The following is a 26,497-nucleotide window of genomic DNA, read 5'->3' on the forward strand; positions in this document are numbered from 1 at the left end:
TTATTTATTTATTTGACAGAGAAAGACAGCGAAGAGAGGGAACACAAGCAGGGGGCCTGGGAGAGAGAAGCAGGCTTCCCACTGAGCAGCGAGCCTTAAGTGGGGCTTGATCCCAGCACGCTGGGATCATAACCTGAGCAGAAGGCCAACGCTTAACGACGGAGACACCCAGGAGCCCCAAAATATTAAAAAAAAAAAAAGAGGGGCCCCTGCGTGACTCAGTCGGTTTAAGTGTCTGACTTCAGCTCAGGTCATGATCTCAGGGTCCTGGAACTGGGCCCCAGGTCAGACTCCCTGCTCAGCAGGGAGCCTGCTTCTCCCTGTCCCCCTGCGCCTCCCCCATGAGTGCTCGCCCTCCCTCCCTCTCTTTCTAATAAATAAAATCTTAGCCCCCCACCCCAAAAAGTCTGCTCATTTGGAACGATTAGTGGAGGGTCACCGTTTTCACCAAAAAAGTAACCATCACTGCTATAAATAGACTCGACTTGCCTCAAAGCCTAATCATTAAAAGGGGAAAAAAACCACAAAAAAAACCCACAAAAAACAAAACCAGACTGCTCTTTGAGGCTTAATTTAATCTTAATTAAATTTATTTAAAAATAACGATAAAACTGTAAGCCTTATAAAAATGCGTGAGCCCACTTCATTCCCACTAATGTGTAAAAATTCACAGCGACGTACAGTTTTAAAGTCTTACACAGTAAAGGCATTGAGATGGGCCATTGCATTATTAACTGCACATGTGGAAGATACAAATGGTTTACTAAATTGTTTTCAATTCATTATATCAAGCTAGGGAAACCATTATGGAAAGGGCAGAAATCGTGTTTGTGGGGAAGAGAGAATGATATTCTAGTTAGCATTTATTTGTGGAGATGACTTTATTTCCAGTACTACCCACGATGCTCATTTGTACAACGGAAGAGTGCTCCAGCACCACTCTCAACTGGATATGCAAACATTCTTACTTGGAACGCTTTTTTTTTTTTTTAAAGACTTTATTATTTTTTTAAGTAATCTCTACACCCAACATGGAGCTCCAACTCACAACCTTGAGATGAAGAGTCACAGGCTTTCCGACTGAGCCAGCCACGTACCCCTCTTACTTGGAATCCTTAAGATGGTCTTTGCTACTAGAAAAAGGAAGTTGTCACCTTTTTCTTGTTTGTTTGGGGCAGCAGCTGAAGAGTCAGTCAACCATGTCACTTGCCCATTCCCCAAAATTGTAGAGAAAGAACCCATCTGCTAATTCTACACCCCTCACCCCCAAACTAGCATCTCACAAGATTATCAACGAGGAGTGTAGATGAACCCCCCAGACAACACACAGGGCCAGCCACCCCAACTTTGCATGCTAATTTTTAATTCCAAGAGTAAAATGCCAAAAGTGAGTCAAAGAAATGCTTTGCGAGTCAACTTTTTGCAAGTGAGGTGGGACTTAAGTCCAGGCTTAAGCAGGAGTTGATCTGGGTGGGGAGTGACTGGTGTATGCTGGCAGGGCAGGGGTCTCTCAGAGGCAGGAGACCTTGCTTCCCTCTTTATTACTGTGGGGAAACGAATTTCAACTTCATCCAAGAGAGCTTCGGAATCTGCAAGGAAGTGTTATCAGATTTTACCAGGCTGCGGAAGATGCCAACCTTCTTGGAATCATTTCTTCTTTTTCCCCAAATAGCATATTAAGAGTTCAATCCTGATGGTACATATTATCTTTGAGTGCAGATGAATCTTTCCAGCAGCAGCCAAGAGAAGCGCACACTTGTATAATTACACATCACAAGCGCTAGGACCAGCCCCCACCCTGAATTTCTCCAACCAGCACCTAAAAAAGAACATGGCTTTTGAAGGTAAATAACTCTGAAAGAAACTGTATTAGCCAAGTATCTTTTCTCTCACTAAATCTAGGAAACATATGTACCACATTGGGAAAAAACGTAGTCTCGAGACAGTTACTGTATTACACTGCCAAGGTCACACATTCACTCATGCAAGATCTGTGGTCTTTATTTACACAGCAGATGGGAGGAAAAAGATCCAAGAGTCACATTGGCGTTAACCCTCAATAAGTAGTATGATAGGGAGAACTGGTCCCTGACACTGAAAGAGCTAAGGGGAAGGTTTCATTGTTTGTGCAAGCCAGGTGGGCCCCTGGGGGTGGCTGGGAGGGGTCACCAGGGTCCAGCTTAACACCTGCGGTGGTCCCCAGAGTCCCCAGCCTCAAAGTGAGGGCAGAAAGAAACTCAGGGAACTGCAATTAAGAAATGCTCTTGGCACGGAACTTAGTCGAGGCCCAGTCTGGAACGGGGCAGTCTGCTAACTAATTTCCAATACGTTCATTCTCAGGTTTCTCAACAACTCCATTTGGAATTACTTTTTTTTTTAGAACGGAGGTATCAAAAATTCCAAGCAAAAGAACTTCATTCACCAGAGACTTCCCAAACCTTCTCAGCTTCCTTCTAGACTCTGAGGATGCAGGCAATGCCTAGCCTCAACTTCCTCAATGGGTCTAGCCCACCCCGTTTTCATTCTGCCTTTGGCAGAGGCAGGAGTGCGGCTGGCCAGGGTCTGGATTAAGGCTAGAAAGCTGCCGGCCGTTCCTCGTATCTCCTCTGTTCACTGGGCAAATTGGGACCATACCCCACAGGACCCCCCAGGGTCAGTCTTGGTTTGAAAACCCCTGCTGGTAGAGGGTAAGGGGACTGATTTCTAAGTAGGAGGGTTAGTACAGGGAAGGTGGGAGAGGCAGGCAGGGGTCCGCTACGGTTCTCATCCCTGAACCGCTCTTTTCACGGTTCCCTGTGTTGGTGAGTCACTAAAGTGTGAAAACTCCCACCACAGGACGTAGGTGCCAAAGAAGAGAAGATCGGATTTTAAGGGGAACAGCACCGTTCTTGGCTCGATGCTCTTTAGTGATGGAAAGAAAAAAGGACGCTGCCATCTCTAGACTCTGGATTCACAGTAGAAAATCATGAGCAGGTTTGGGAATAGGAGTTCTCTTCTTCGGACTGAGGTTCAATAGAAGAACACATTTCTTCGCTCTGGCGACTGGCTTTCTGGAAAACAGGATAAGCACGATGAGGAAGCAGCCATCTGAATCCCGACCCCACCGCTGCCTCGTTGTGTGACCTTAGGCGAGTTCCCTAGTCTCTCTGAGCCCCACATTCTCACCTGTTAAACGAGGCCGCTAATACCCCTCCCAAGATTCTGGGAAGGAGCAAGTGAATTAAACACACGGAAAGCCCTTCAAACAGGGCCTGGCACATATACGCTCAACCAATGTTAGCTACTATTTTATTAAAGAGGCAGGGTCTTCAGGGCACCTGGGTGGCTCAGTCGGTTAAGCCTCCAACACTTGGTTTCGGCTCAGGTCCTGATTTTGGGGTTGGGAGAGGAAGCCCAGTGCTTATAGGGAGTCTGCTTGAGATTCTCTCTCTCCCTCTCCTGCTGCCCCTTCCCCCAACATGTACACGGGCTATCTCTTTCTCTCTCTCAAATAAATAAAATCTTTATATAGACTTAAAAAAGAGGCACTGTCATTTTATGTAGTAGAGTAGAATTGGCATCGTAGGGAAGACCAAGGACTTGGAGGTCAGAGAAAGTGGACTCTGGTACTCACTGACCTTGACGTTGGGCTAATTATTTAACCTCCCTAAACCTCAATTTTCCTGTCCTGTGAATCAGGATAAATATAGCACCTACCTCATAGGTAGCTACTGGTTCTTCTTTTGCTTCACGTCAGTGAATCTTACCGTTCTCATCTCAAATGACCTTTTACTTCCTTCTACCCCAGCCAGCCATTCCTACGGCAGGACGCTAGACTCTGTCATTGCCCAAACACGTGGCACGTGTTTTCAATTTCAAACATCTACTCTCCACCTCCCACTTCCCATGTCATTGGCATATTTAGTCTTAGCGCTACCTGTTTCCATAACCTAATCCTCCAGTCCTACAACCTCCACTACCCCTTTGGCTCAGGTCACGATCCCAGGCTCCTGGGATCGAGCCCCACGTCAGGCTCCGTGCTTGGCAGGGAAGCGTGCTTCTCCCTTTCCTGTTTCCCTGCTTGTGTTCTGCGTCTCGCGGTCTCTGCCTCTCTTGTCAAATAAATAAAATAAATAAATAAAACCTTTAATTTAAAAAAGGGGGCTCTGATATTTGCCTTCTATCTGTATGATAATGGGAATGATCAAACAAAGATGAAGAGATCAAATGATGACTGGCGAGGATGAGGATAGCCCCATGGGGAAGGTCACCGAGAGCAGAGAAGGACCACATGGCAGCACGGACACTGTCTGGGAGGAGGGAACACGGTAACATTGAACGGGTCCAAAAGGAGAATGAGGACACAGGTGCACGTCGATTGGCAGGTGTGTTTGTGGGGAGTCAGAAGAGTCCTAATCAGATGACCTCTGTTTTCTCCATCAACTCTGCGGCAAGAGCATCAGCTGAGGGTGCGAATCTGGGGTTGAAAAGTGGGCAGGTATGGCAGTCGTCAGTTTCCTGAGGGCCCAGCTGAAGTCTGAGGTCAGGAGTCGCAAGTACAAACAGCTGGGCAGGGTGATCTTCCCAAGGGCTGTTTGGTTGACGTGAGGCACAGAAGGGAGCCAGCGAGGTTCATGCGGGATGGAGGCTTTGGCAGGTGAAGGCAGTGGTTGCGGGGTGGGGTGGGGGGAGGTGTGGAGAAAAGTTGCTCAGGGAGGTTTAGGGAGGTTAAGTAACTTGCCTCGGCTAGCAGGAGGGGACTGGGCACATATCGGTGGGGGACGAGGAGACTCGACCTTCCTTCCTTTGACCAATCTCTCAGATGACCTCTGGTGCCTCACACCAGATCTTTCAGAACTACTGATTCCTACTGAAAGTCATCCAGTTCACTCTAGATCCAGTTCACTGGTTATCCAGTTCACTGATAAAGACTCATAAAAAATATACAAAGAATCAAACGTCTAGAGGCAATGGAGCTCTGTGCCAAATCTACCAGAAGTGCGTACACGGAATCTGTGCCTTTCCCAAGCTCTCCCGTGGTGCTCACCATCAGCCAAGATCTGGGAACTTGAAGAGTAGGGGCTTTGCTGGGGCGCCCAGAAGTGGCCGCCTTCCCAGTCCCCGTGCCCTGCTGCCTCCCTCTGCCCAAGGCCACAGGGGCCGGACAGCTGACTTGGGACGGTTGGCATAACCAAGTACCCACTCCCCATCTCCCTTCAACTGATCTCTGCTCCATAAATCCATCCCCTTGACCTTCGCCCAAGGTACTGTTGTTCATGTGCCCGCTTTCCCAGCATTCCCTCCCCTTATTCTAGGACAGTGTCCCGGCCACAGATAGTCAGGGAACCCATAGGCAGTGAAACGATCTTACCAGTTGCCAACTCTCACTGTGGTACACTTGATTGAACTTGGAATTGTTTTTTAGGATTTATGTGTACTGTCATTTATGACTGAAGATGGCTTTAAGATGGAGAGCAAAGAAGCAGCCACCTGCTGCTGTGTGATCTTAGGGCAAGTCCTGTCACCTGTTTGAAACTCTGTCTTCTCATCTACAAAATGAGAATATTCATTCAATCCTTATTCCCCGAAGACCTGTTGTGTAAGACACCAAAGATAGGCACATACACAATTCGCCAGGGCACTGTGGGCACGGAGCAGGACGGCGGGTGTGGGATCCGGCCCACAGGCCACACCCATACGTGTTGTTGCTGCTATTTTTGGCCTAGGAACAATTTTAGGCATCAAGTTTTCAGTAATTCTAAGGCTTAACATTGAAAAACGTACAACCTATTCACAAGTACTTAGAGGAGACTTTATAATCCTGACTTTAATTAATTAATTAATTAATCTCAGGTAGAGATTGTTGTGAAGCGTGACTCAGTCACGCTAAAACTCTTGAACCAGCCCTAAATCCAACTCTTCTCTTGGCCATGGCCAATTAATCACCGACGGTGACTTATGGCTTGTCCGCTAGTCTGTCTTACCCAAGGGCTTCAAACAAAATAATCTGTACCGTGTCAAAGATGTATTTTTACTATTTCCTTCTTCAACGTTCTGTTGTTTCCAGCACTCTCTCAAATACGTATTCCCCTCTGTGCCGGGCTCTGTTGCAGATGCTGGGATGTGGGTACACACCTCTCAGTGCCCTGGCTCTTAAGAAGCTAACATTCTAGTGAGATCTACTACTATGGGCTCCTCACGCCCATAGCCCAGAGCAGCCTGAGGCATACAAGATACCCTCCTCCCCAACGTCACTTTTTTTTTTTATTTGACAGACAGAGATCACAAGTAGGCAGAGAGGCAGGTAGAGAGAGAGGGAGGAAGCAGGATCCCTGCCGAGCAGAGAGCCCGATGCGGGGCTCAATCCCAGGACCCTGAGATCATGACCTGAGCCGAAGGCAGAGGCTTTAACCCACTGAGCCACCCAGGCACCCCTCCAATGTCACTTTTTGATGGCTTACTGCGTGCCAGTCTTACTCTGTGTTCTTGGTGGCTTACTTTTAATGGCATACTGTGGCTAATTAACACTGGAATATAGATCCTAAGCATTTACACGGGGGCACACTATCTTAATCCTCATTTTACAAATAAGCCAGCCGAGGAACGGAGAGGTTAAAGAAACGTGCCCAAGTTTCTGAGACTAGTACATCATGAACCCAGATTAGAACCACATTCCCATTTGGAAGTTCCTACTAACACCACTTTCAAATTGAATGTGGAGCCCAGAGTCCTGGCTTTTAGCCTCAGATGGTATTTTCCTGGGCTGCGGAGTTCCGGGGTGGCCCTCTGTGCTGGGCTGAAAACTCAACATCTGGGGCAAGCAAACTAATCTGCATGAATTCGTTCATTTCGCTGAGTCATCTGGGTTAAATCCTGCCCAGGTAAAAACTCCATAGAGCTGCTCAGATTGCAAAATGAGAAAATGGTAAAGAAAAAAAAAAAAAGGTCAAGACATTTTGCAAGGCACCAAGTACATGGGCTCTTTGAGACTAAGATGAAACAAACTGCAACTATGAAAATACTAAGTAATAGAAATCGGGGTCATACCAGTTGAAGAGCCTGGTTTTCACACTATGAGCTTCTCCTCAAGTTGTGTTCCCAAGCTATAGGGACAAAGTATCAAAGGTAGAACCCCACACCCACTTGCACTTGCAAAGCTGGCATTGCCGGGTCCACCATCTGGGGGAAAATAGGTTTTCTTTTCTAGAAAGGAGGAACGCGATTCGAAATCTCCAGGGACTCCAAATGCCTGATCCTCAGTTTATTTCTAAAGATTATTTATTTTTTATTTGAGAGAAAGAGAGAGCGGGAATATGAGCAGGGGCAGGGGTAGAGAGGGAGAAGCAGACTCCCCGCTGAGCAAGGAGGCCTATGCGGGACTCGATCTCAGGACCCTGGATTGACTGAGCCACCACCCAGGTGCCCCCCACCCCTCAGCTGATAGACACGGGGCATATTTCCTCTCATCAGATGTTACAAAAACAGAGAAGTTTCTGGTTTTAAGGTACCTTGGGGTCTCATTCCCATCTCGTTCCCAGGCAGCATTCCTGACTTCCCCAACAGATCCTAGACCATCCAGCCCATGAATACAACTAATGTCAGTGTTAGTAGGAGAGCGTGAAGTTCTCGGTAGTCAGACTTGGTGATAAACATTTCAGAATGTGTCTAGAAGTTTCAGAAATAGGATCACGCCTGCTTCATAATTTTGCCATAATGTGCCTGGCGTATAGTAGATGTTCACTAAATATTTGCTGCATCGGGTTTGAACTGTATAGTCATTATGTTTGGGAGGTGAGGATTTGAGCCATCTGTGTTCTAACCAACTGTTGAAACAGGGCTCTGCTGTGTGTATGCACAGACATATATGGAAACACGGCTGGCCTAAGTTTTCCTCTGAATCCAGTAGGAACAGATTTTTGAGAAAGAGTACAGGGGTGGGAATTGTCATGGGTTTCCCAAGCATGACATTTTTATGATTTACTCTTGAAGCCCATTCCGAATCAAACTCTGGAAATGACAAGAGTGGTATTTTAATGGGAAGTTTGTTTTTGACATTAGGCCGGAACACGGTGCCTGACTTCAGTAGGCTATGCTGAACAGGCCCTTTATGTACTATATATTTAGTTCCGCATAAAGGCAACTTCTAGCAATTTCTTTCAGGCATGGAACACTACAACTACAGACACGTGTGAAAATTCGTGCAGAGTTCGGAATGCCAGAGGATGCGGACTTGGCCCCGTGAAACCATCAAATATATATTATTACAAATATTTCTATAGGAAAGGCAAATTTTGTAGATTGGGTTGTTCTGTTGGTGAAAGTGTACTTCAGGCCAGTTGTCCCTCAGCCTTTTACAAAGAAGGGAGTCTTGTTTTTTGGGTAGGCATTTGGCATCTAGTAAGCGATGATTAAACATTGGTTGGGTAAGTGAGTGAATGAAGAAGTGAATGAGCCTTAAGGGGGTGGGGGTTAGTTCAGCGGGAGGGGTGGTGCCAGGGCACAGGCGCCCGAGGGAGACCGAGCAGGAGGGGCCCAGGGCACAGGCATGAGCCACAGCCAGCCAGGCACGGCGGCGTCTCCAGGCACCCATGGGACCGCCTCTACGGTGGCTTTGAATTTTAATGCTTGGAGCAGATGGCTGGTATAGATTGCCCTTGTTTCTGCCCAGGAAATAGTCATCACGGCCAGTTGCCAACCTGTCTAGAGGATAGAGTTTGAGCCTGTAGGTATGTCAGAGAATTCTGTTTCCCAAGCAGATTATTTGGTGGCTGATGGCGAGGTGGAGGCAGGATCCTAGGATTTTAGGCAACAGCCTAAATCCTTTTTCTAGACTAAGTCCAAGTCCACAGACTGGGGTGACTATTCGGGGCCAACTAACCCTGAATCATTAGTCTACGGAACACTGCAGCAGAACATTCCATCCCTCCGAAGCCCCATGTCTGAAGAGGGAGCAATTAGCCTTGGCACCCCACCTCGTGGCCAACTCGCTCTTGACGACAGCCAATCGAAGGCGGTCCTCCGAGTATCTGGAGGCAATTTCCTTACCGTGGGCTGAGCTGGGAGGCAAGTCGCAGAGTGATCCGGGGCCTCCGGCTACCTGGGCAGAGCTGTAGTCCTCCCACACGGCAGATTCCTGAGGATGGGCGAGGTGTTGGTCTTGCTGGAGGAGACTTAGAAAGGGCTCATATTTCCCATCGGGCTGGGGTTCTAGAACCATGTGCTCACTGGAGTAGGCGTGAGAGTAGCCAGGCTCTGAGCAGCTGGGGCTGCCCAGGAAGGGGTACTGCCACGGCTCGTCAGACGGATCAGAGGGGCTCCCCGCCAGGGGCACTGGGTACTGATCCGGCATCGGGACACTGGGCCCATTCAAGCTGCAGTTGGTGGCACCATAAGCAAAAGATGCTTCTGACTCTGGCTTTGTCCACTGGGAAGAGAAACGCCACTGATTTGGAGGCATGTCACTATCTGGGAAGGAAAGATTTATAAGACATGTTAGGGGCTTATTGTTTTCAAAATGGAAATAGCAGCATTTTTTCTGGTTACTACAGACTCTTTTTTAATGTGAAGAAAATATAGAAAAAGTAAAAAAAAAAAAAAGAGAGAGAGAGAGAGAGAGAGAGAAAGACCCCCCGAAAACAAAAAAGAAAACAAGCCCCTCTCTTGACTGCAATACCCAGAGACCACCATTGTCTCCCTTTAGGCATACTTCTTTCTGGGATTTGCTTCTATTTAGGTCCACATGGTTTTTTGGGTTTTTTTTAAAGATTTTTTTTTTAAAGATTTTATTTATTCATCTGTCAGAGAGAGTGAGCACAGGCAGAGGCAGAAGCAGGCTCCCTGCTGAGCAAGGAGCCCGATGTGGGACTCGATCCCCGGATGCTGGGATCATGACCCGAGCCGAAGGCAGCTGCCCAACCAACTGAGCCACCCAGGTGTCCCTTTTTTAAAGATTTTATTTATTTATTTGACGGAGAGAGATCACAAGTAGGCAGAGAGGCAGGCAGAGAGAGAGAGGGAAGCAGGCTCCCCGCCAAGCAGAGAGCCCAATGTGGGACTCGATCCCAGGACCCTGAGATTATGACCTGAGCCGAAGGCAGCGGCTTAACCACTGAGCCACCCAGGTGCCCCGGTCCACATGGTTTTCACATCACATAGGATTTTTAAGGCTGCTTTGGCATCATTAAAATATCACAAATATCCGCCCACGGCAACGAGTAGAGCCCGCAGCAGCACAGTGTTTAGTTAGATTAACAAGACTGTGATGAACATCTTTGCACCCATGTCCAACAAGCCCCTCAAGGAAACTTCTATAAGTAAAATCGCTTGATTAAAAAGGTGATTTGGCGGGGCGCCTGGGTGGCTCAGTGAGTTAAGCCACTGCCTTCGGCTCAGGTCATGATCTCAGAGTCCTGGGATCGAGCCCCACATCGGGCTCTCTGCTCAGCAGGGAGCCTGCTTCCTCCTCTCTCTCTGCCTGCCTCTCTGCCTGCTTGTGACCTCTGTCTGTCAAATAAATAAATAAAATCTTAAAAAAAAAAAAAAAAAAAAAAAAGGTGATTTGGAAAGGAAGGAAGGAAGGAAGGGAGGGAGGGAAAGAAAAGGAAAGGTGTTTGTGTTTGGTTGTTGCTGGTTGGTTTGATTTTATAGCTCGTGGTTGGAATACACCAACTAGAACTTTATAAAGGGTTTAACGCTTGCCCTTGTATAACTCACTCATACAAGTCTAGGGGTCAAAACCCCATTTTCTAGAGGGACCAGGGGCATGGACCAAATTAGCAAAGCAGATTAGTCAGGGTAAGGAAGTGAGTGCTTTGACCTCTTCCTGCAAAAGCAAAATGCTCGAGGTCAAAGTAGTGACTCAGTTTCTTCTTGCAAGGTTCTTGCGCACTAGCAAGGGGGCATGGAGTCTCTTCTGGTCTCAGAGATACTATTCTCATTGTGCCTAGGGTAGCAGCTGAAACCGAGTTTTCACAAAGTCTAGGGCAGCTCATGACATGGATGGATGTTTTCCCCATTCGCAACACCCACTCGGGCAAGAAGGGAGGGGGACGGAGCGCTGGCAGATGGTGCTTAAAGCCTAGAGCCTCTCATCTATGGAAGATAATGAAGGGGGGCGTGGGCGTGGAGACAAAGGAAGACTGGAGGGCTGGAGAGACTGTCTGGTTCCCTTCCCCCCACCCTCCACCCCACGTGCGCCTCTCCCAGCTCCCCCAGTGTTCCACTTCCCTTGATTTCGTACAAGATAAACGCATCTTGAGTGATCTGCAGTGACACTGAAGCACCTCCCCCCACACACACACCTGCCCTCCCATCATAGCTTGTCGTGTAATCCAGATGAGAGCAAAAGAAGTCCTAACCTACATGACATGGACATTCTACCCAGCGTTTCACATCACTCGCGATGAGTAAGGAGCGATGGTTGGCCTCTCTTGATGAAACCAAGGGCAGAGAAACATCTTAAGATTTGTTCTTTGGTGATGAATGCTACTTTTGAAAATTGGTATCTGCAGAGCGGTAGCCACTGTGCAGCACAAAATGAGCGGTTAAGCTGACTTAGTATAATCACTAGGCATGCTTCACGTTGAGTGAGATAACTGTGCATGCTCTGAGCACAAGTTAGAAACAATGTGTAGCCCCACAAGCGGGCAGTTGCCATCCAAACTGGCCTTACAGATTTCAGATATACGACCTAGAGGCTGAATGCTTGAAATGGACAAGGCAGGGTGCCAGTGGCTTTTGAATATTTAACTGCTTCCTTTCCAGAATTTTCTTTTTTCTTTTCTTTTTTTTAAGCCTTCCAGAATTTTCCGATCAAAACGTTCAGGGGAGTGGGTAGTGTGCCACTGTCCAAGGTTCCACTGGTCACTGCGTGCACCAGAGCACAGCTGGGATGGCGACAGGAAGGAGGCAGCGTCTCACATCCCAAGTTCACAGCAACCGCATGGTGGGCCTTGGATGACTTGAGGAAAGTCATTTTTCCAGAGGAGACTTGGATGTTGGTGCCTTATGGAGTGGAGGCCCTGAATTTTGGGTGGGGGGGGCACTCTTCCCGGCAGCCGTGCTCCCCTACCCTGTGAACTGTGAAAGCATTCTAAGCCACAGCTCTGACTGGCTCAAGGTGGCTGCAGCCGCTGCTAGAAGTGACCTTGGAGACACTTTCTTAACCAAGGTCCCCCCGCTCTTAGTTACCTCCAGAGAAAAGAGGGAGGGAGCCCCAGGGAAGACGGCTGCTTTATCAAACCCCAAACTACATGAATGAATGGAGACCAGTCCAGGAACATTTCAGTTCTGGGACACTCAGAGCAGCCTGGATTTTCCTTTCACGTGGAATAAAAAAGGCTTCCATCCCCAACGCTCCCAGCTCTGAGCATCTAGACCATGCCTCCCAGTCCCATCCTAGCCTCGAGAGAGGGTTGGGGAGGGGCGCCGGGGTAGCTCAGTGGGTTAAAGCCTCTGCTTTCGGCTCAGGTCACGATCTCAGGGTCTTGGGACAGGGAGCCTGCTTCCCCCTCTCTCTCTGCTGGCCTCTCTGTCTACTTGTGATCTCTCTCACTGTCAAAATCTTTAAAAAAAAAAAGAGAGAGAGAGAGAGTGCTGGGGAAGGGGAGAGTCCAGGGCTGAGCGTAAGAGCCCACAGCCACAGCAGCCCTTGAAGGCTGATGTGGAGGGTTGATGGCATGGAAGAGAATTTTCAGAAGCCACTGCTCAGTGTGTGTCCATTTCCAGGAAATGATACACCAGAGGTGGGTAAGAGCGATTGCAAATCCACAAGAATTTTGTTTACTGAGCACTTATCTTGGGCAGGCACTTGGCTCAGTGCTCTGCCCACCTGAGCTCACGTGATCCTCACAGCAACCCAGCTGACAAAATAAAGACTTGGAGTGGCTAAGGTGACTTGCCCAAGGCCACGCAACGCAGCCAGCAAACGCTCTGCCTGCCTGATTCCAAAACTCATGCCCTTAGCAGCTCTGTCTCCCCAGTATTGCAAAGAAGGCAGTGCGCGCGCCACGTGCTCTCACACACTCCTGCGTCTGGACTGTTTCTGGGGGCAACTGATATGCACCCTTTGATCCAATCATTTCCCTTACAACGATTTAGGGATGTAATCAAGGATGTGTGCAAAAATGTAGCTATGAGGATATTCAAAAGGATATTTGTAATATAGTGACAAATTGGTAATAATCTGATGTCCAAAAATTATAATAGATTTGGTACATCTATAAAAGATACCCTGGAGCCATTAAAATGATGTTGTAGGAGTGCCTGGGGGGACTCAGTCAGTTAAGCAGCTGCCTTCGGCTCAGATCATGATCTCTGTGTCCTGGGATATTTACATGTATATATACAAGTGTGTATATGTATATATATACACACACACATGACTTATGTACAAAATGATGTCATGGTATAAAACTTAGCATGTATGCATAAGCACCGGTGCTTCTGTCCTGAATGCTTGTCTTTGTTTTCTAATTTTCAAAAAAATAACAGTACTTTTGTGATTAAAACATTTTTTTAAATAAAAACTGAGGAAGCCCCTTGACTCATTAGATCAGAGTCACGGTTGTAAAAGACCAATCCGTAACGGCCAGCTTTCCTTCCACCCATCCTTCCTTCTCGTCCTCCTCCCCTTCCTCTTTCTCTGCCTTTAATACAAATCCTGCTTTATGATGAAGGGAAAACCTAGCACCCTGAGAACACTCCCTTCTTGCACCATGACAGTCCAACCTTCGGCTCGTCTGATCTGTACGCACTGACTCTCCCTTCTCTGCCTTCCTGGCTAGTGGCACCGGCCTCTTATTCATTCACCCCAGAAACAAAGAGGATATTGTTTGTATTAGCTGAGGTTGAAACAACACCAGGGACAGAAGGACAGCTTACAGGACACGGTCCTGTGCCGGGGTGCTAGGGCGCCCTGCTGGGTCCCACTCCCTCCTTTATATCGCCTTCCCGGGGTACCCAGTCGTTTGCTGATTATCCAGAGCCTTTTCCTGGGTGGAAATGAAGACGAAACACAGAACACGGGCAGTTTTTGAGAGTGGCTGAGAGCTCAGGATGGGAGTTGAACTGGCTAGCCTCACTTTTCTTCCCAAGATAATGGGCACAATGGAAGTTAAGCAATAGCTGGTGTGAGGATTCAATGAGCGCATCCATGTGGGAGCCCCCAGCAAAGCGCCCCGCACACAAGACGTGCTCCGTAATTGTTACCCTTCGCGAAAGTCCTTCTAGGTGCTTAGGAACACACTCATCCACCTTCTCACAGCAGCCCTTTCCTGAGGCTGGAAGACCCTGTCCTCCGCCTTTTGAAGCTTCTCTGGTTACCTACTCTGAAATCCTCCATGTCCTTTTCAAAGGCAGATAATTCAAAAATGCCTTCAGCCTGCGTTTTCCAAAGTCCAGCCAGTGTGAAATATACATAAATAAATTAAAAAATAATTTGGATTTGGGGAAAACAGTCAGGAAATTCGATGGCATTTCCTAGCCACATGGGCCCCTGTATTTGGGCTCCACATATTTGGCTTGACAGAGCGCCCTTAGAAAGTGGCCGAGTCGTAACGGGAGCCTGTGAATGGGGGCCTGTTCTGTTGGGCACACGGTTCAGCCAGGGCTTGGCGGCCTGGGGCCGGCCTGCAGGGACTGAGAGGCTGCTAACGGTCAGTAATGAAAGGCCACTTCATGGATTTCCCACCATTTCCGAAGCTGTGGGGCTCTCACAGAACCCGTCTTGTGGGAACCCCTGGGGGATGGGCCTTCTTTCACGGGGCCTCCCGTGTGGCAAGAGAACTTACGAGATTGACTCTTAACCGTGCTGAGAGGCCTCGAGGAAGACAGGCCTTCCTCTACCCAGTCAGCGGGACCAAACTTTGCCCCACCTGCCCCGCACTCCGTGAGCAAGACATCTTCACCGTCAAGGGAGCCGGGAGATTTTCACAGGGTGAATGCAACCCGGAGAGTAAGTGGAGAAGATGGCTGCCTGTCTGTTCGGCCTGGGAAGGTTGGCTTGGGCAAGAAGCAGGGCCACGTCCAAGTTCCCTTCACGCACGGGAACATCACAGAAGAGAATGAAATCAGAAGGCATAGGAAACCATATAGCCGCCACATGGCACAAGACCCTAGAAAATGCGTAGGTGTCCAGGAGGGGCCTGTTGCTCTGCGATCTTAGTGCTTTGAATGCAGGCCCCCCTATCGCTCTAGCCACTCAAAAACACATCAAGATTTCCTACGAGCACACAACCAGAACGAACACGTACATAGCACTATGTGCCAGTGGACACGCACGATCTCATGGACCCCTCCTACAGTTCAATAATACTCCGCTGTAGAGAGCAGGCAGTGGAGGTATGGACAGAGGAAGGGGTGTGCCCTGAGATCACGTCGTTAATAAATGGTGGAGCTGGTTCTAAAGCCACACGCCCCACTCTCCTCAGTGACTCCATCTACAGCAGACATCTGAATCACGATCTCATTCATTCAGACGATATTTACCGCGCACCTTCCATGTGTCTTGGGAAGTAGCAATTAACGCAGAGGCCCTGCAGGTGATTCAGAGTTTAGACGATGGGAGGAGACAAGAAAGAAAACACGTAAATGGATAATATACTAAAATAAAATAAAATAAAAATAGTGTAAGAAGACAGAGGGTGATGGGGGGAGGGTGTTTCTATTTTTTGAACAGATCGTGCAGAGAGGGCCTGGCTGGAGAGGTGACATTCCGATGGAGAGCTGCATGGAGAAAAGGGGAAAGTCATGCAGTTATCTAGGGAAAGAGCATTTCAGGGAAAGGGATGGGGAGCTCCAAAGATCCTGCGGCAGGACTGTACTTGGCATGTTCTACAAATAGTAGGAGACTAGATTGGATGAGATGAGGAGGGGGTGGCTGGATATGAAATCAGAATGAAAACAGGGCCCCATGCAAGACTTTGGATTTGATTCCGGGTGAGACAGGAAGCTACTGGAAGGTTCTGAACAGAAGAGATACAGGATGAGACTTTCCTTTTAGTGATACCATTCTGACTATCTTGAGAACAGACAGAAGGGGAGCAAAGATGCAAGCAAGGAGACCAGTCAGGAAGCTACTATAAAAATCCAGGGGTGAGGGCGCCTGGGTGGCTCAGAGGGTTAAAGCTGCTGCCTTCGGCTCAGGTCATGATCTCAGGGTCCTGGGATCGAGCCCCGAGTTGGGCTCTCTGCTCAGCAGGGAGGCTGCTTCCCCCTCTTTCTCTCTGTCTGCCTCTCTGCCTACTTGTGATCTCTGTCAAATAAATAAATAAAATCTTAAAAAATATCCAGGGGTGAGATGGCAGCTTCCTGGACCAACATGATAGCAGCAGAGGGGGCAGGCATGGTCAGAGCATGGGTATATTTTGAAGGTAAAACTGACAGAATTTTTCAAAGGACTGAGCATGGCGTAGGGGACGAAGAGAGGAGTTAACCATGACTCCCAGTTTACCGGAAGGATGCAGCTGCCATGTTATGGAGATGGGGAGACAGTGGACAGAACAGGTCAAGGAGCATAAGAGCTCAATCTGAGCCTCGCTGTTGGTGATTCCTAGTAGACATGTGAAGGGATCAAATACGCAGCTGCATAGACAGGACTGAAATGCAGTCTGGGCTGAAGGTAATGCATTTGGAATGGATACAGATGGTACTTAAGACCAAGAGAGAGAAGAGATCCCTTAGGGAGTGAGTGTGGATAGAGAAATTGTCTGCAACCCGAACCCTCGGGTCTCCAAATATTTAGAAGCCGAAGAGAAGAGGGCATCCAGTCAAGAAGACTGAAGAGTAGTAACCTGGACGGAAGGAGGAAAACCAAGAGAATGTGATGTTACAAGATCCAAGTGAGGGAGGTATTTCTTTTTTTTTTCTTTTAAGATTTTATTTATTTATTTGAGAGACAAAGCAAGAGAGAGCATGAGAGAGTAGAAGGTCAGAGGAAGAAGCAGACTCCCTGCAGAGCTGGGAGCCCGATGCAGGACTCAATCCCAGGACTCTGGGATCATGACCCGAGCCGAAGGCAGCCACTTAACCCACTGAGCCATGCAGGTGCCCAAGGGAGGCATTTCTAAGAGGGAGGAGCCACTCACTGCAGCCAATGTTGCCGACGGATCAAAAAACAAGATGGAGACGGGGAAAGACCACTGATTTGGCAACTGGAGGTCACTGGCTAACCTCAATGAGAGTGGTTAAAGAGTCATAAGGACGAAAGCCTGAGTGGAGTGAGTTCCAAAGACCAAGAGAGGAAGAGGACAGAGTGCGCGTGGGTGCCATTTTTGAGTCTCACTACCAAATGGGGCAAGAGGCCAAGAGTTGGTTTTATTTCAGGCTGGGGTTTTTCAGGCAAGCGGGACAGAGGACGTGAGGGACTATAGGTAGATGGCACTTACAAGGGAGCGATTATAATGAATCCAAGCCAGTGTGTTCAGAACTCAGTGAAAGCCATATAACCAAAGTCCATGCCTGTGAAGAGCTTGGGATTCTGAATCTTCCAAGGAGTGGATTAGATCCTCCGAAATCCACTTATCCCGTTTATCAGCTGTTACTACACGTTAATTCCCCCACATGACTCAGTCAGTCGTTGCTGCTCCTGCTCTGAAGTACTCACTACCCTCTTGGACATCACCCCCCACCCTCCAGCCACCCCCATTGTGCCCGTTGCAACTGCAAACTCTACATCATTTCCTTTAGTGGCCGCTGCTACCACGCCACCTTCCATGTGTTTGCTCAACTCACAAGAGTCTCAGAAAATCATGTCACCTAACGGGAAAAATAATTTCTAGGACACAAGTAAATTCTACAAAGGCGAATATATCGGATATACACACCAACTCCCCATTCAGGCCCAAAGAGTGAAGCTGGAGTGATGGCTCCTGAAAAGAGGTAAGATCATCCCCCACAGGCAGATGCCCCCCACTTGGCATCTTTGTATAAAGCGAACACCCATTTGGAGGCATGTACATACTCTGGTGGCAGCCGGGCATTCAACACGGGTGCTGGGCAACTACAACCGAGAGTTCTTGAAATCAACCAGACCCCGGTCTATTGCACATTTCAAAATGGTGGATGGACTCCCATCCATCTCGCAGGGTGACTTCTCCATGAGGCACAGCAGGTTCAGTACCTAGGGCCCACGGATACTTTAGGAGCCCATGAAATGTTCTAACATCTTTTAAAATTAGAAGAAAAATGAATATAACAAAACAATGAATACATAAAACGAATCCAGCCTGAATTAAAGTTGTTTTTATACCACTGCGGTCACAATGTGTCTTTTTTCATAATTGTACTGAGGAAGAGGCCCTACTACAGCCCTGCCAGCTTAATTTTATAGTTTTCTGCAACCCTGGGTATTGTGATGAGCACTCCTGGACTCATCTTTCTTGAAATAATTGTTTGGAGATGGAAGAATGCTTATTTATTCATTTATTTTAGAGAGAGAAAGTGTGCACAAGTGGAGCAGGGCAGAGGGAGAGCGAGAGAGTCTTAAGCCAACTCCCCGCAGGGCACAGAGCCTGACTTGGGGCTCGTTCTCACGACCCTGAGATCATAATCTGAGCCAAAACGAGGAGTGGGACACTTAACCAACTGAACTACCTAGGTGCCCCGAGAATGCTTATTCTTTATTTTTAAATTACCAAACAGTGTGTGCAGTTGACGTCCTAATGCTATTAAGGGCGGGGAGAGAGGTGCTCCCCGAGACTCTTCTTAGACCCTCTGGAGCCCCGCCCTCGCTCACTAGGTCATCTGCTATTAGTTGAAGGGAGGCTGGGTGCACCTACAGGGGACATGTGGTAGCAATCATGTCCAGTTGTAGCATTCAGGCCAGTTGTAGCAATCATAATAATACATAACAAAGGCTGGGACACCTGGGTGGCTCAGTCAGTTAAGCGTCTTCAACTCAGGTCATGATCCTGGGGTCCTGGGATCGAGCCTGCCATCCGGCTCGTGCAGGTGGGGAGCCTGCTTTGCCCCCTGCCTGCTGCTCCCCCTGCTCATGCTTGCATACTCTCTCTCTCAATCTCTGACAAATAAATACATAAATAAAGATCTTTTAAATAAATAAATAAATGATGAAGGCTGATAATAGCAAACAGTCATGGCTCTCTTATTATGTACTAAGCAGTGAACCCAGCATTGAACGCAATTAAGGAAATCATGAAACAGGTGACCTAGTTGGATTATGGTGTTGATTTTCACACTAAACCTCCAAGAAAGGAGTGCAGTTTCTCACTCACAGTGTGACTTGCCTTCCCAAATACACACACGTCTCAGCGCATCAAAGGCAGGGGAGAATTGGTCTTTCTGTGGTAGCCTTGACCGAGAATTCCAGCCTCCTCCCTCCCAACATGCTCACCATTCCTCAGCATCACGTCTGGGCTCTGGGTTGAGGGGCTCAAGCCCTCGGGGCTCCTGACATTGCGCAGAGCTCTGGAGAAGTGCTCATCCACCACACTGCCGATGTCCCCTTGGAAATAGGTGAAGAGGACACACCGGGGATTCCACTCTGTCTTTATAGGTCTCTGCAGCTGAATACCAGTCTTCTCCATCTCTTCCATGGTGAGCAACACAGGTAGGCGAGGGACAGCTGCGGATCAAACACAAAACGTCACTGGCACAATTTTTTCCAAGGGGCTTGGCTGTGGTTGGGATGAGAGGCACTTTGGGGGCACTGCCGTGCCATGCGGCACTGGCCTGGGGACCAGGTGTGGAGCCTTGTCTGACCCGCATTCCAGAACAGGACAGAGCTCTACAAAGCGCCGAAGGGACTCTCAAGAGCCACGCGGGAGAATTACGTGGCCACTCAGGTAGAAGAACAGTGGGATGATTAAAAAAAAAAAAAAGGCCATTGAAGACAAAAGAGCAACTTGCCTTTTGGGGAAATGCCTTTCTCCTCTAAAACCAAATGAGCCAAGATTGACCCAGAACTGCATGTAGATGCCCCTGGACAAAGGCCTGCAACCCCCCACCCCGCGCCTACCCGCCCCCCACTCTGAGAACTTGACTAAGCAATCCAGTGGGTACTTCACTTTTCATAATAAACACTGCTCTCCATGCCATCCTGACCTTTTGCGGGCGAGAGAATAAAACCCATCAAATTCCCGCACTCATTTGTTGGCTAACCCCCTCCCACCACCCCGCCCCACACTAAAAACGGGCAATGGCCAACGACACCAGTCCTCAGGCCTCCAGACAGATTCTGAACCAAATTCAGATCTCAAAGACATTCTCTGTGCTAACATATAGGGCGATATTGGTGAAAAGTTCCTGAACGATTGTCAGATCGCCAACCCCGCTGACTGCCACAGCCTCCGCATCTAGAACAGTGCCTGAGACAGAGTGCATGCACGACAGCTGTTTGCCCAGTTGCCTTAAACTTGGCTTCCAATACAGAACCCTAACGGCAGGCTCCTTTGGAGCAGAGTGGGCATTCAAGAGGAGTAGCCTGTCCAGAGGTTTCTTTACCTTTGGCCATCCAACCAGACTTGGCAGTGTGCTCTGGCTTAAGGCACCCTAATTCATTCTTGGGAATCTAATGCAACTGTTAAGAGGTTCATAGTCTCTGCTCCTCTCTAGGTCTTGAGGGTGGGGGCCATTTCTTATTCACTTCTCTACCCCTAGCACCTAGCATAAGTCGGTCAGTAAACAATGGCTGAATGCCTGAGTTTCCGTGTCATGCAGAGAAAGCACAATGCAAGGTTTTCCCCAGCTGTGTGATTCTGGGGGAAACACGTAGCCTCTCTGGGATTCAGATTCCTCTTGGGTAAAATTAGGAGGTTGGAGAAAGATGAATTCTGCAGCTCAGTCTTTCATGGTCCTGCTAGAAACGTCGGGAAGGAATCTGGCAGCGAGCAGAGGACCCCTCAGAAAAGGTCTCCTTTCAGACTCATTCTGGCCCCAGCCATAGCTGGGTTCTGCTGCTGTCCAGAGAAGCTTCTGCTGAGCACATCACCCTGTTTCCCCCAGTTGACAGCCATGCTAAGCGTAACCAGGCACTACCTGAAAAACAAATCCACTGTATCCTTATTCCAAAAAGCATGCAAACAACAACTCTGTTGGGCAGGTTCTTATCAAGTGAAACACATGCTTATTATACGGCCCAGAAATGCTGCTTTTAGGCATATACAACCAAGAGAAACAAAAACATATGTCCGCACAAAGCCTCATTACGTGTGGTTCCCAGCAGCTATTTAAAATAGCCAAAAAAGTGGAAGCAAGCCAAATGCCCATCATCTAGAAGATGAATACACTAGCTATGACATTGTCATATAATAGACTGTCAGTCAGCAATAAAAAGGAACAAACTACCAATCTACACAACAGCAGGGAGAAATCACAAAGACATTATGTTGGATCGCGGGGTGGGGGAAGCCACACACAAAAGACCACATATTACAGGATTCCACTTACGTGGGACAGGCACAAATAACCTGTGGGGACAGAGATCAGAACAGTGGCTGGCTGTGAGGTGGAGATGGGGAAGGGGCGTGAGGAACTCCCCGCGGTGTTGGAAATGCCCTACACCTTGAGGAGGGTGAAAGTTATACATGAATGGACACCTCTGTCCAAACTCATCAAGTTGTACGCTCAAGATCTGTGCATTTCACAGAAGGTAAGTGATTCCCCGATGTGAAAAAAACAACATACACACACGCTATCTGTTCTGATTTTTGGAGCTGTAGAAATAAAAGCAAAGGTGTTATCCTTGAACACAGTCAAAAATCTGCATAACTACGTATACCCTACTGTTGACCGACAACATAAATAGTCATTTGACAGATATTTTGTCTGTCTATGTTTTATACATTGTATTCTTACAACAACGCAAGCTAGAGAAAAGAAACGCAAAGAAAATCCTAAGGTAGAAAACATGCATTTACAGCACGACAGTGTAAAAAAATTCACATAAGTGGACCCATGTAGTTCAAACGTCCGGTCAACCGTACTTTATAATATCACTTAAGAGCGGACTTTACTGTAGCACAGTCCTCCAACTTGCAAAAAGACTAGGACTAAATTATTCCAGCTTTTAAAAAGAAAGGGTAATTATGCGAGGTGATGGGATGCTAATTATCACCATAATGGCAACCATGTTACAATATATAAATTTATCAAATTAGCATGTAACACCTTAAATTTACACAGTCGAATGTCAAATCTATTTCCCAAACATAGTCAAAACAGAAAAAAGAAAGTGGGGGTGTTACAAATTATAAAGTCATGATAAATGTTGGAGCCAGCCTTTCTCCTACGGCTATGGTTTATAAAATCCCGCCTCTGTGCCAGAATCTCTATTTTTTCCAATCTTTACAACTGTCAACCCAGATACTATTATCCCCATTTTAGAGAGGAGCAAATCGGGGACCAGAAAGTTAAATGAACTGCCCATGCCTCACAGCTAGGGCTCTCTGGCTTCGATGTCTGTCCCTTCCCTGCCATTGCTATCTACCGGTGGGATTCCAAGAAGCCCTCTATGACCTTCAGTGTCCCCATGTCTCAAATGTGAAGGCTTGACTTCTGATCTCTAGGGAACCCTGCACCAGCCCATAAGCCAGCCATCAGGCTTGTGGTTGGTTTTCTTCAGGGAAAGCAGACAGAACACCCGTTCAGGCTTAGCACCTCTGTCAGACTCATGGTTTTACTCCTAGAGATGCCAGTGGCCAGTGCTGCAGGCTCAGGCTTGAAATGGCTTGCAAATCTATCTTGGTGGAGTCTCCCTGAAGCTACAAGGAAAGCAGCCGGCCGGACCCTTGGGACATCAGGACCATGGAGCATGCCCTAGCCTCCTTGGGTAAGGACAACAGAGACCAGGACACTGGCCACAGCCAGGAAAGGGATCAGACCTTAGGCAACCGGGATCCTGATTAGGGTACAAATGCTACCTCTCCCCAAACACAAAGACACACCTCCCAAAGGAGAACCATGGCTTACTTCTCTGGATCTTGCTCACAAGCAATTCTCCAGGCTGCACTGAGACCTCAGCGGAGAGGATATGTCTCTCGGGGATCCTGAGATTCTGAGAACCGTTATTGGCTACAGCCTTTGCAGAAGTGCGTCTCCCCAAACCTCTGCAGAAACGTGGACAGTTCCATCCCCAAGTGAGCCTTCTGCGAGGGGCCTCGCAATGCAGGCGTGAATTGGCTGGGGTCTGGCTTAGGAGAAGGGGTGCTGCAAAGCTGGAACCGGGGGGAGGGGGGAGATAGCCGCGAGGCAGAGCAGGGGTGGGAGGGAGACTTTCCGGGAGAAAGTGATCATGTCCCAGTCCCTGGCTGATAGGGAAAGCCTCTTGGCACACAAAACCCTCAGGTCAAGGTTTGCCAGTTGCCAGCTGTGCAGTTAGAATAGCACAATTCCACGAGTGCCCCGCAGCTTGCAACCTTTCCCCAACGCGCAAACATTAAGGACACCTAGCACTCCAATTCGACCTCAAAATGATGCCCCAACTTCTGCACAAATATTCTAACATGGAATCCGGTGTCAGCAGTCTGGCCTCAACTCTACCACAGTCTGCCTGCAAGGACACGGTGACCGCCTCGGGCGTGGGGTGGGGTGTGGGAGAGGTGGCCACAGCGATCACTTGGAACGAAAGCCCCAAGGGACCAGATTGTATCTCGGTGAGCAAAGCATCCCCTTGCCCTGATTCCTGCCCAGCTGACTCCCAATCCCTCCCCGGCCCCCCAGAAATAGCCAGTTTCTCCTACCTTAATTCCCGACCATCGATGGAGACAGCAAGATGCGACAGCTGAGCAAAAGTGAGTAGTGGTAATCGGAGTTGCCTGGACCCCCTAGGAGCAGCTCAGTGCTTACGGAACTAGGGCTGGGGATTTTGTACCCTCCCCTCGCTACTTTCTACCCTTCCAGCCTGGGCTATAGGAGGCATTTCCTGCTGGCTATCTATTAAGAATGCAGAAAATGCGCTCCAACAAGCCATTCGGGTTGGGCACCTGGAGGAATGAGGAAAATAGGTAGCTCTTTTTTATTTCTTTCTTTTTGCATTAAAAAAAAGCACTTAGTGATATTGTCTCTTAAAGTAGGCAGTCAGTTGTTTGCCAGGAACCACACACAGAGTCAATAACGTCTGAAACATCGGTTATGGGACCAGCCTCAGATTGATGACACCTTTACTCTCTCGGGAACCGGACCAGTCTGGCTAATCACAACTTTCTCCCTCTCTCCCCAGGGGAAGAGAAAGGGATCCCGGACTCCTACAATTCTGGACGTGTCGCGGGCTTCCGTGGGCGCCAGAGGGAGAGTGTGCATCTCTGAATCTGGGACAGAACGAAGCAGTTCAGGGATCACAGCTCGGAGGCTTGGAGCAGGAGGTCCTGACGCTCACCTTGAAAAATCTTCCAGATGACCTCAGGCCGTCCGAGACCCTGGAGCCGTTCTTTGCTTCATTCGTCTCTCCGTTTCAACAACAGTTCCCGAACTTTTAGGAAACATCTACTGTGGGCCCGGCACTGTTCTGGGAGTTCTGTTCTATAGTGAGTGAAACAGACCAAGCCTCTGCCTTCGCGGAAGAAACGTGCACACCGCTTATATGCCTGGGCGGTCGGGGTATGTACAGGTCAGATGGTAGGTACAACAAAGAGAAACTGACCGGGAAAATGAGGCAGGGAAGGGGAACATACAGGACCCTCGAGAAAGGCCTTTCTGACAGCGTGACATTTGAGCAAACCTTGTTGATATCTGCTTTCCTGGTAGCCAAAGGAATACCAAAAGCAGGCGGGGGCGCGCACTTGGTCTGTTCTCAGAAGGGCGAGGAGGCCAACACGGCCAAAGAGGAGGGAGGGAGGGACGGGTCTCACGGGGCCCTGCTGAGACTTTTTAATTTTAAGATTTTATTTATTTATTTGACAGAGATCACAAGTAGACAGAGAGGCAGGCAGAGATGGGGAAGCAGGCTCCCCGCGGAGCAGAGAGCCCGATGCGGGGCTCGATCCCAGGACCCTGGGACCATGACCTGAGCCGAAAGCAGAGGCTTTAACCCACTGAGCCACCCAGGCGCCCCTCTGCTGAGAATTCTGATTTTTGCTCGCGGTGAAACGGAAACCCACCGGAGGGTCTGGAGAAACCCATCAACAAATCAAAATGCATTCCAGCCTGTGCTTTCTCGCCACCTCCCCCAGGCTCACCTGAGTCTGGGCGCCTAACAGGGCTCCCTGCTTCAGTCCATTCACCTCAAGACAGCACCAGGGATCGTTTTAGAAGACGCACAGAATCCAGTCATTCCCAACAACTTCTCTTCCCACGTCTGGGCTACAAGGCCCCAAGGGAATGACCTGGCCCCCACTCCATCCGGACTGCACCAGCCTCCCCTTCACTCCTCCACTCCAGCCCCACAGGGCTCCTGGCCGTTCCTCGAATAGGGTCAACAACCTCCTGTCTTCCCCCTCCCATTTCCTCTCCCTGGGATGCCCATCCCCCACACGCCCTCTCCTCGCATTTACATCTCCGCTGAGCCGGCTGGTCCCAGAGGCCTTCTCCAACTGTCCCACCCAAGTCAGCAGACTCCTGTAGTCCCCGCCCTATTACCCCACTTCCCGATTCTTTGCAGCACTTTTCACTGCTTGACGTCATCTTGTGTGTTTCTTTCTTTCCAGTGTGTCTCCCCTTCTAAAATAATGCCTGGTATACAGTAGAGGGCTCAGTAAACACTTGTCGAATGGAAAGAATGAATGAGTGGCCGGGGAGAGAAATTATTCAATCACACAATTAAACGTACACCGGCAAGGCTACTAAGTCCGTGTCTGGTACTAGAAGAGACTCTGATAAGAAGCCCTGACTTCATCAGGGAAGACTGGCTTCCCTGTGGGAATAATGCTGGGCCTGAGGCCTGAGAGGCTGAGAAAGGGTTAACCACACAAAGAGGGGAAATAGCTAGTGCAAAGGCCCTGTGGTGGGAGGGGCCTGGCAAATAGAGTGCTGGGGGAAAGGAAGCGGTGCTGGCGTTGGAGACAGCAGAGGGAGCACTATGTGAGAAATGAGCTAGAAAGTGAGCAGGGGCCAGAGCCAGCCAGGCTTTGCAGGCCATATCCAGGAATTTTGTCTTTCTCCTAAGAATAAAAAGAACCCACTAAAGGGCTTGCTGGAGGTCTGCATGGAGGGGGCGTGGGAAAGGGAAGGGGGAGGCAAGTGACCTAAGCAGATGTGTGCTGATGTCATCAGTCTGGTTGTGGTATACAGAAAGGATTGGGGGATCCAATCTCACCCTGGTCTAGGGGAGAGCTGAAGGGAGCAGCATTGGGCGTTGGGGAAGGAAGGGGGTGGGTATAGAGAGAAGTTTCGGTGCTGAATCCAATCTAGGGGATGAGGGGTACCAAGGTTAATGCTGGTTTGAGGGTTGCATAACTTGATCGATTAGTGCGTCTTTCACCGAGCTATGAAACATTGTGAGAGAGTTCCTTCTTCAGGAGAGAGTGTTGATTTCAAGGCATCCTTGAGCCATCTAAGAAGACATGACAGCAGTCAGTGACTGGAGAGAGAGGTCTGAGTTGGAGATCTAAATTCGGGGGCTGACAGT

The 26,497-nt window shown here is 48.7% G+C and overlaps 1 protein-coding gene across 3 annotated transcripts; it reads right to left on the minus strand.

The window, feature by feature from the left end:
• Positions 1-1,342: 1,342 nt before the first annotated feature.
• VGLL1 (vestigial like family member 1) lies at positions 1,343-25,770 on the minus strand. 3 transcript variants are annotated; one of them, XM_082717639.1, is made up of 4 exons: positions 25,110-25,770; positions 19,331-19,561; positions 9,025-9,444; positions 1,343-3,050 (listed from the first exon to the last, which is right to left on the minus strand). In XM_082717639.1, exons 2-4 carry the CDS (start codon positions 19,530-19,532, stop codon positions 3,010-3,012), a joined length of 663 nt encoding a protein of 220 aa, XP_082573765.1. In that variant the 5' UTR covers positions 19,533-19,561; positions 25,110-25,770; the 3' UTR covers positions 1,343-3,009. The 3 variants fall into 3 exon arrangements, with proteins under 3 accessions (XP_082573765.1, XP_082573764.1, XP_082573763.1); XM_082717638.1 differs by lacking the exon at positions 25,110-25,770 and adding an exon at positions 24,311-24,401; XM_082717637.1 differs by lacking the exon at positions 25,110-25,770 and adding an exon at positions 23,676-23,859.
• Positions 25,771-26,497: the final 727 nt, after the last annotated feature.

Source organism: Mustela nivalis, assembly GCF_964662115.1.
Source record: "Mustela nivalis genome assembly, chromosome: X".
Taxonomy (NCBI): domain Eukaryota; kingdom Metazoa; phylum Chordata; class Mammalia; order Carnivora; family Mustelidae; genus Mustela; species Mustela nivalis.

What these genes read in the sequence shown, in the direction of transcription:
- VGLL1 (XM_082717639.1), bottom strand. Translation starts at nt 19,532, where the DNA reads ATGGAAGAGATGGAGAAGACTGGTATTCAGCTGCAGAGACCTATAAAG. An exon ending in AGACGTGATGCTGAGGAATG is followed by an intron (nt 9,445 to 19,330) that starts GTGAGCATGTTG and finishes TTTCCTTCCCAG; the next exon opens with ATAGTGACATGCCTCCAAAT. An exon ending in GCCTCCCAGCTCAGCCCACG is followed by an intron (nt 3,051 to 9,024) that starts GTAAGGAAATTG and finishes CCTGTTTTCCAG; the next exon opens with AAAGCCAGTCGCCAGAGCGA.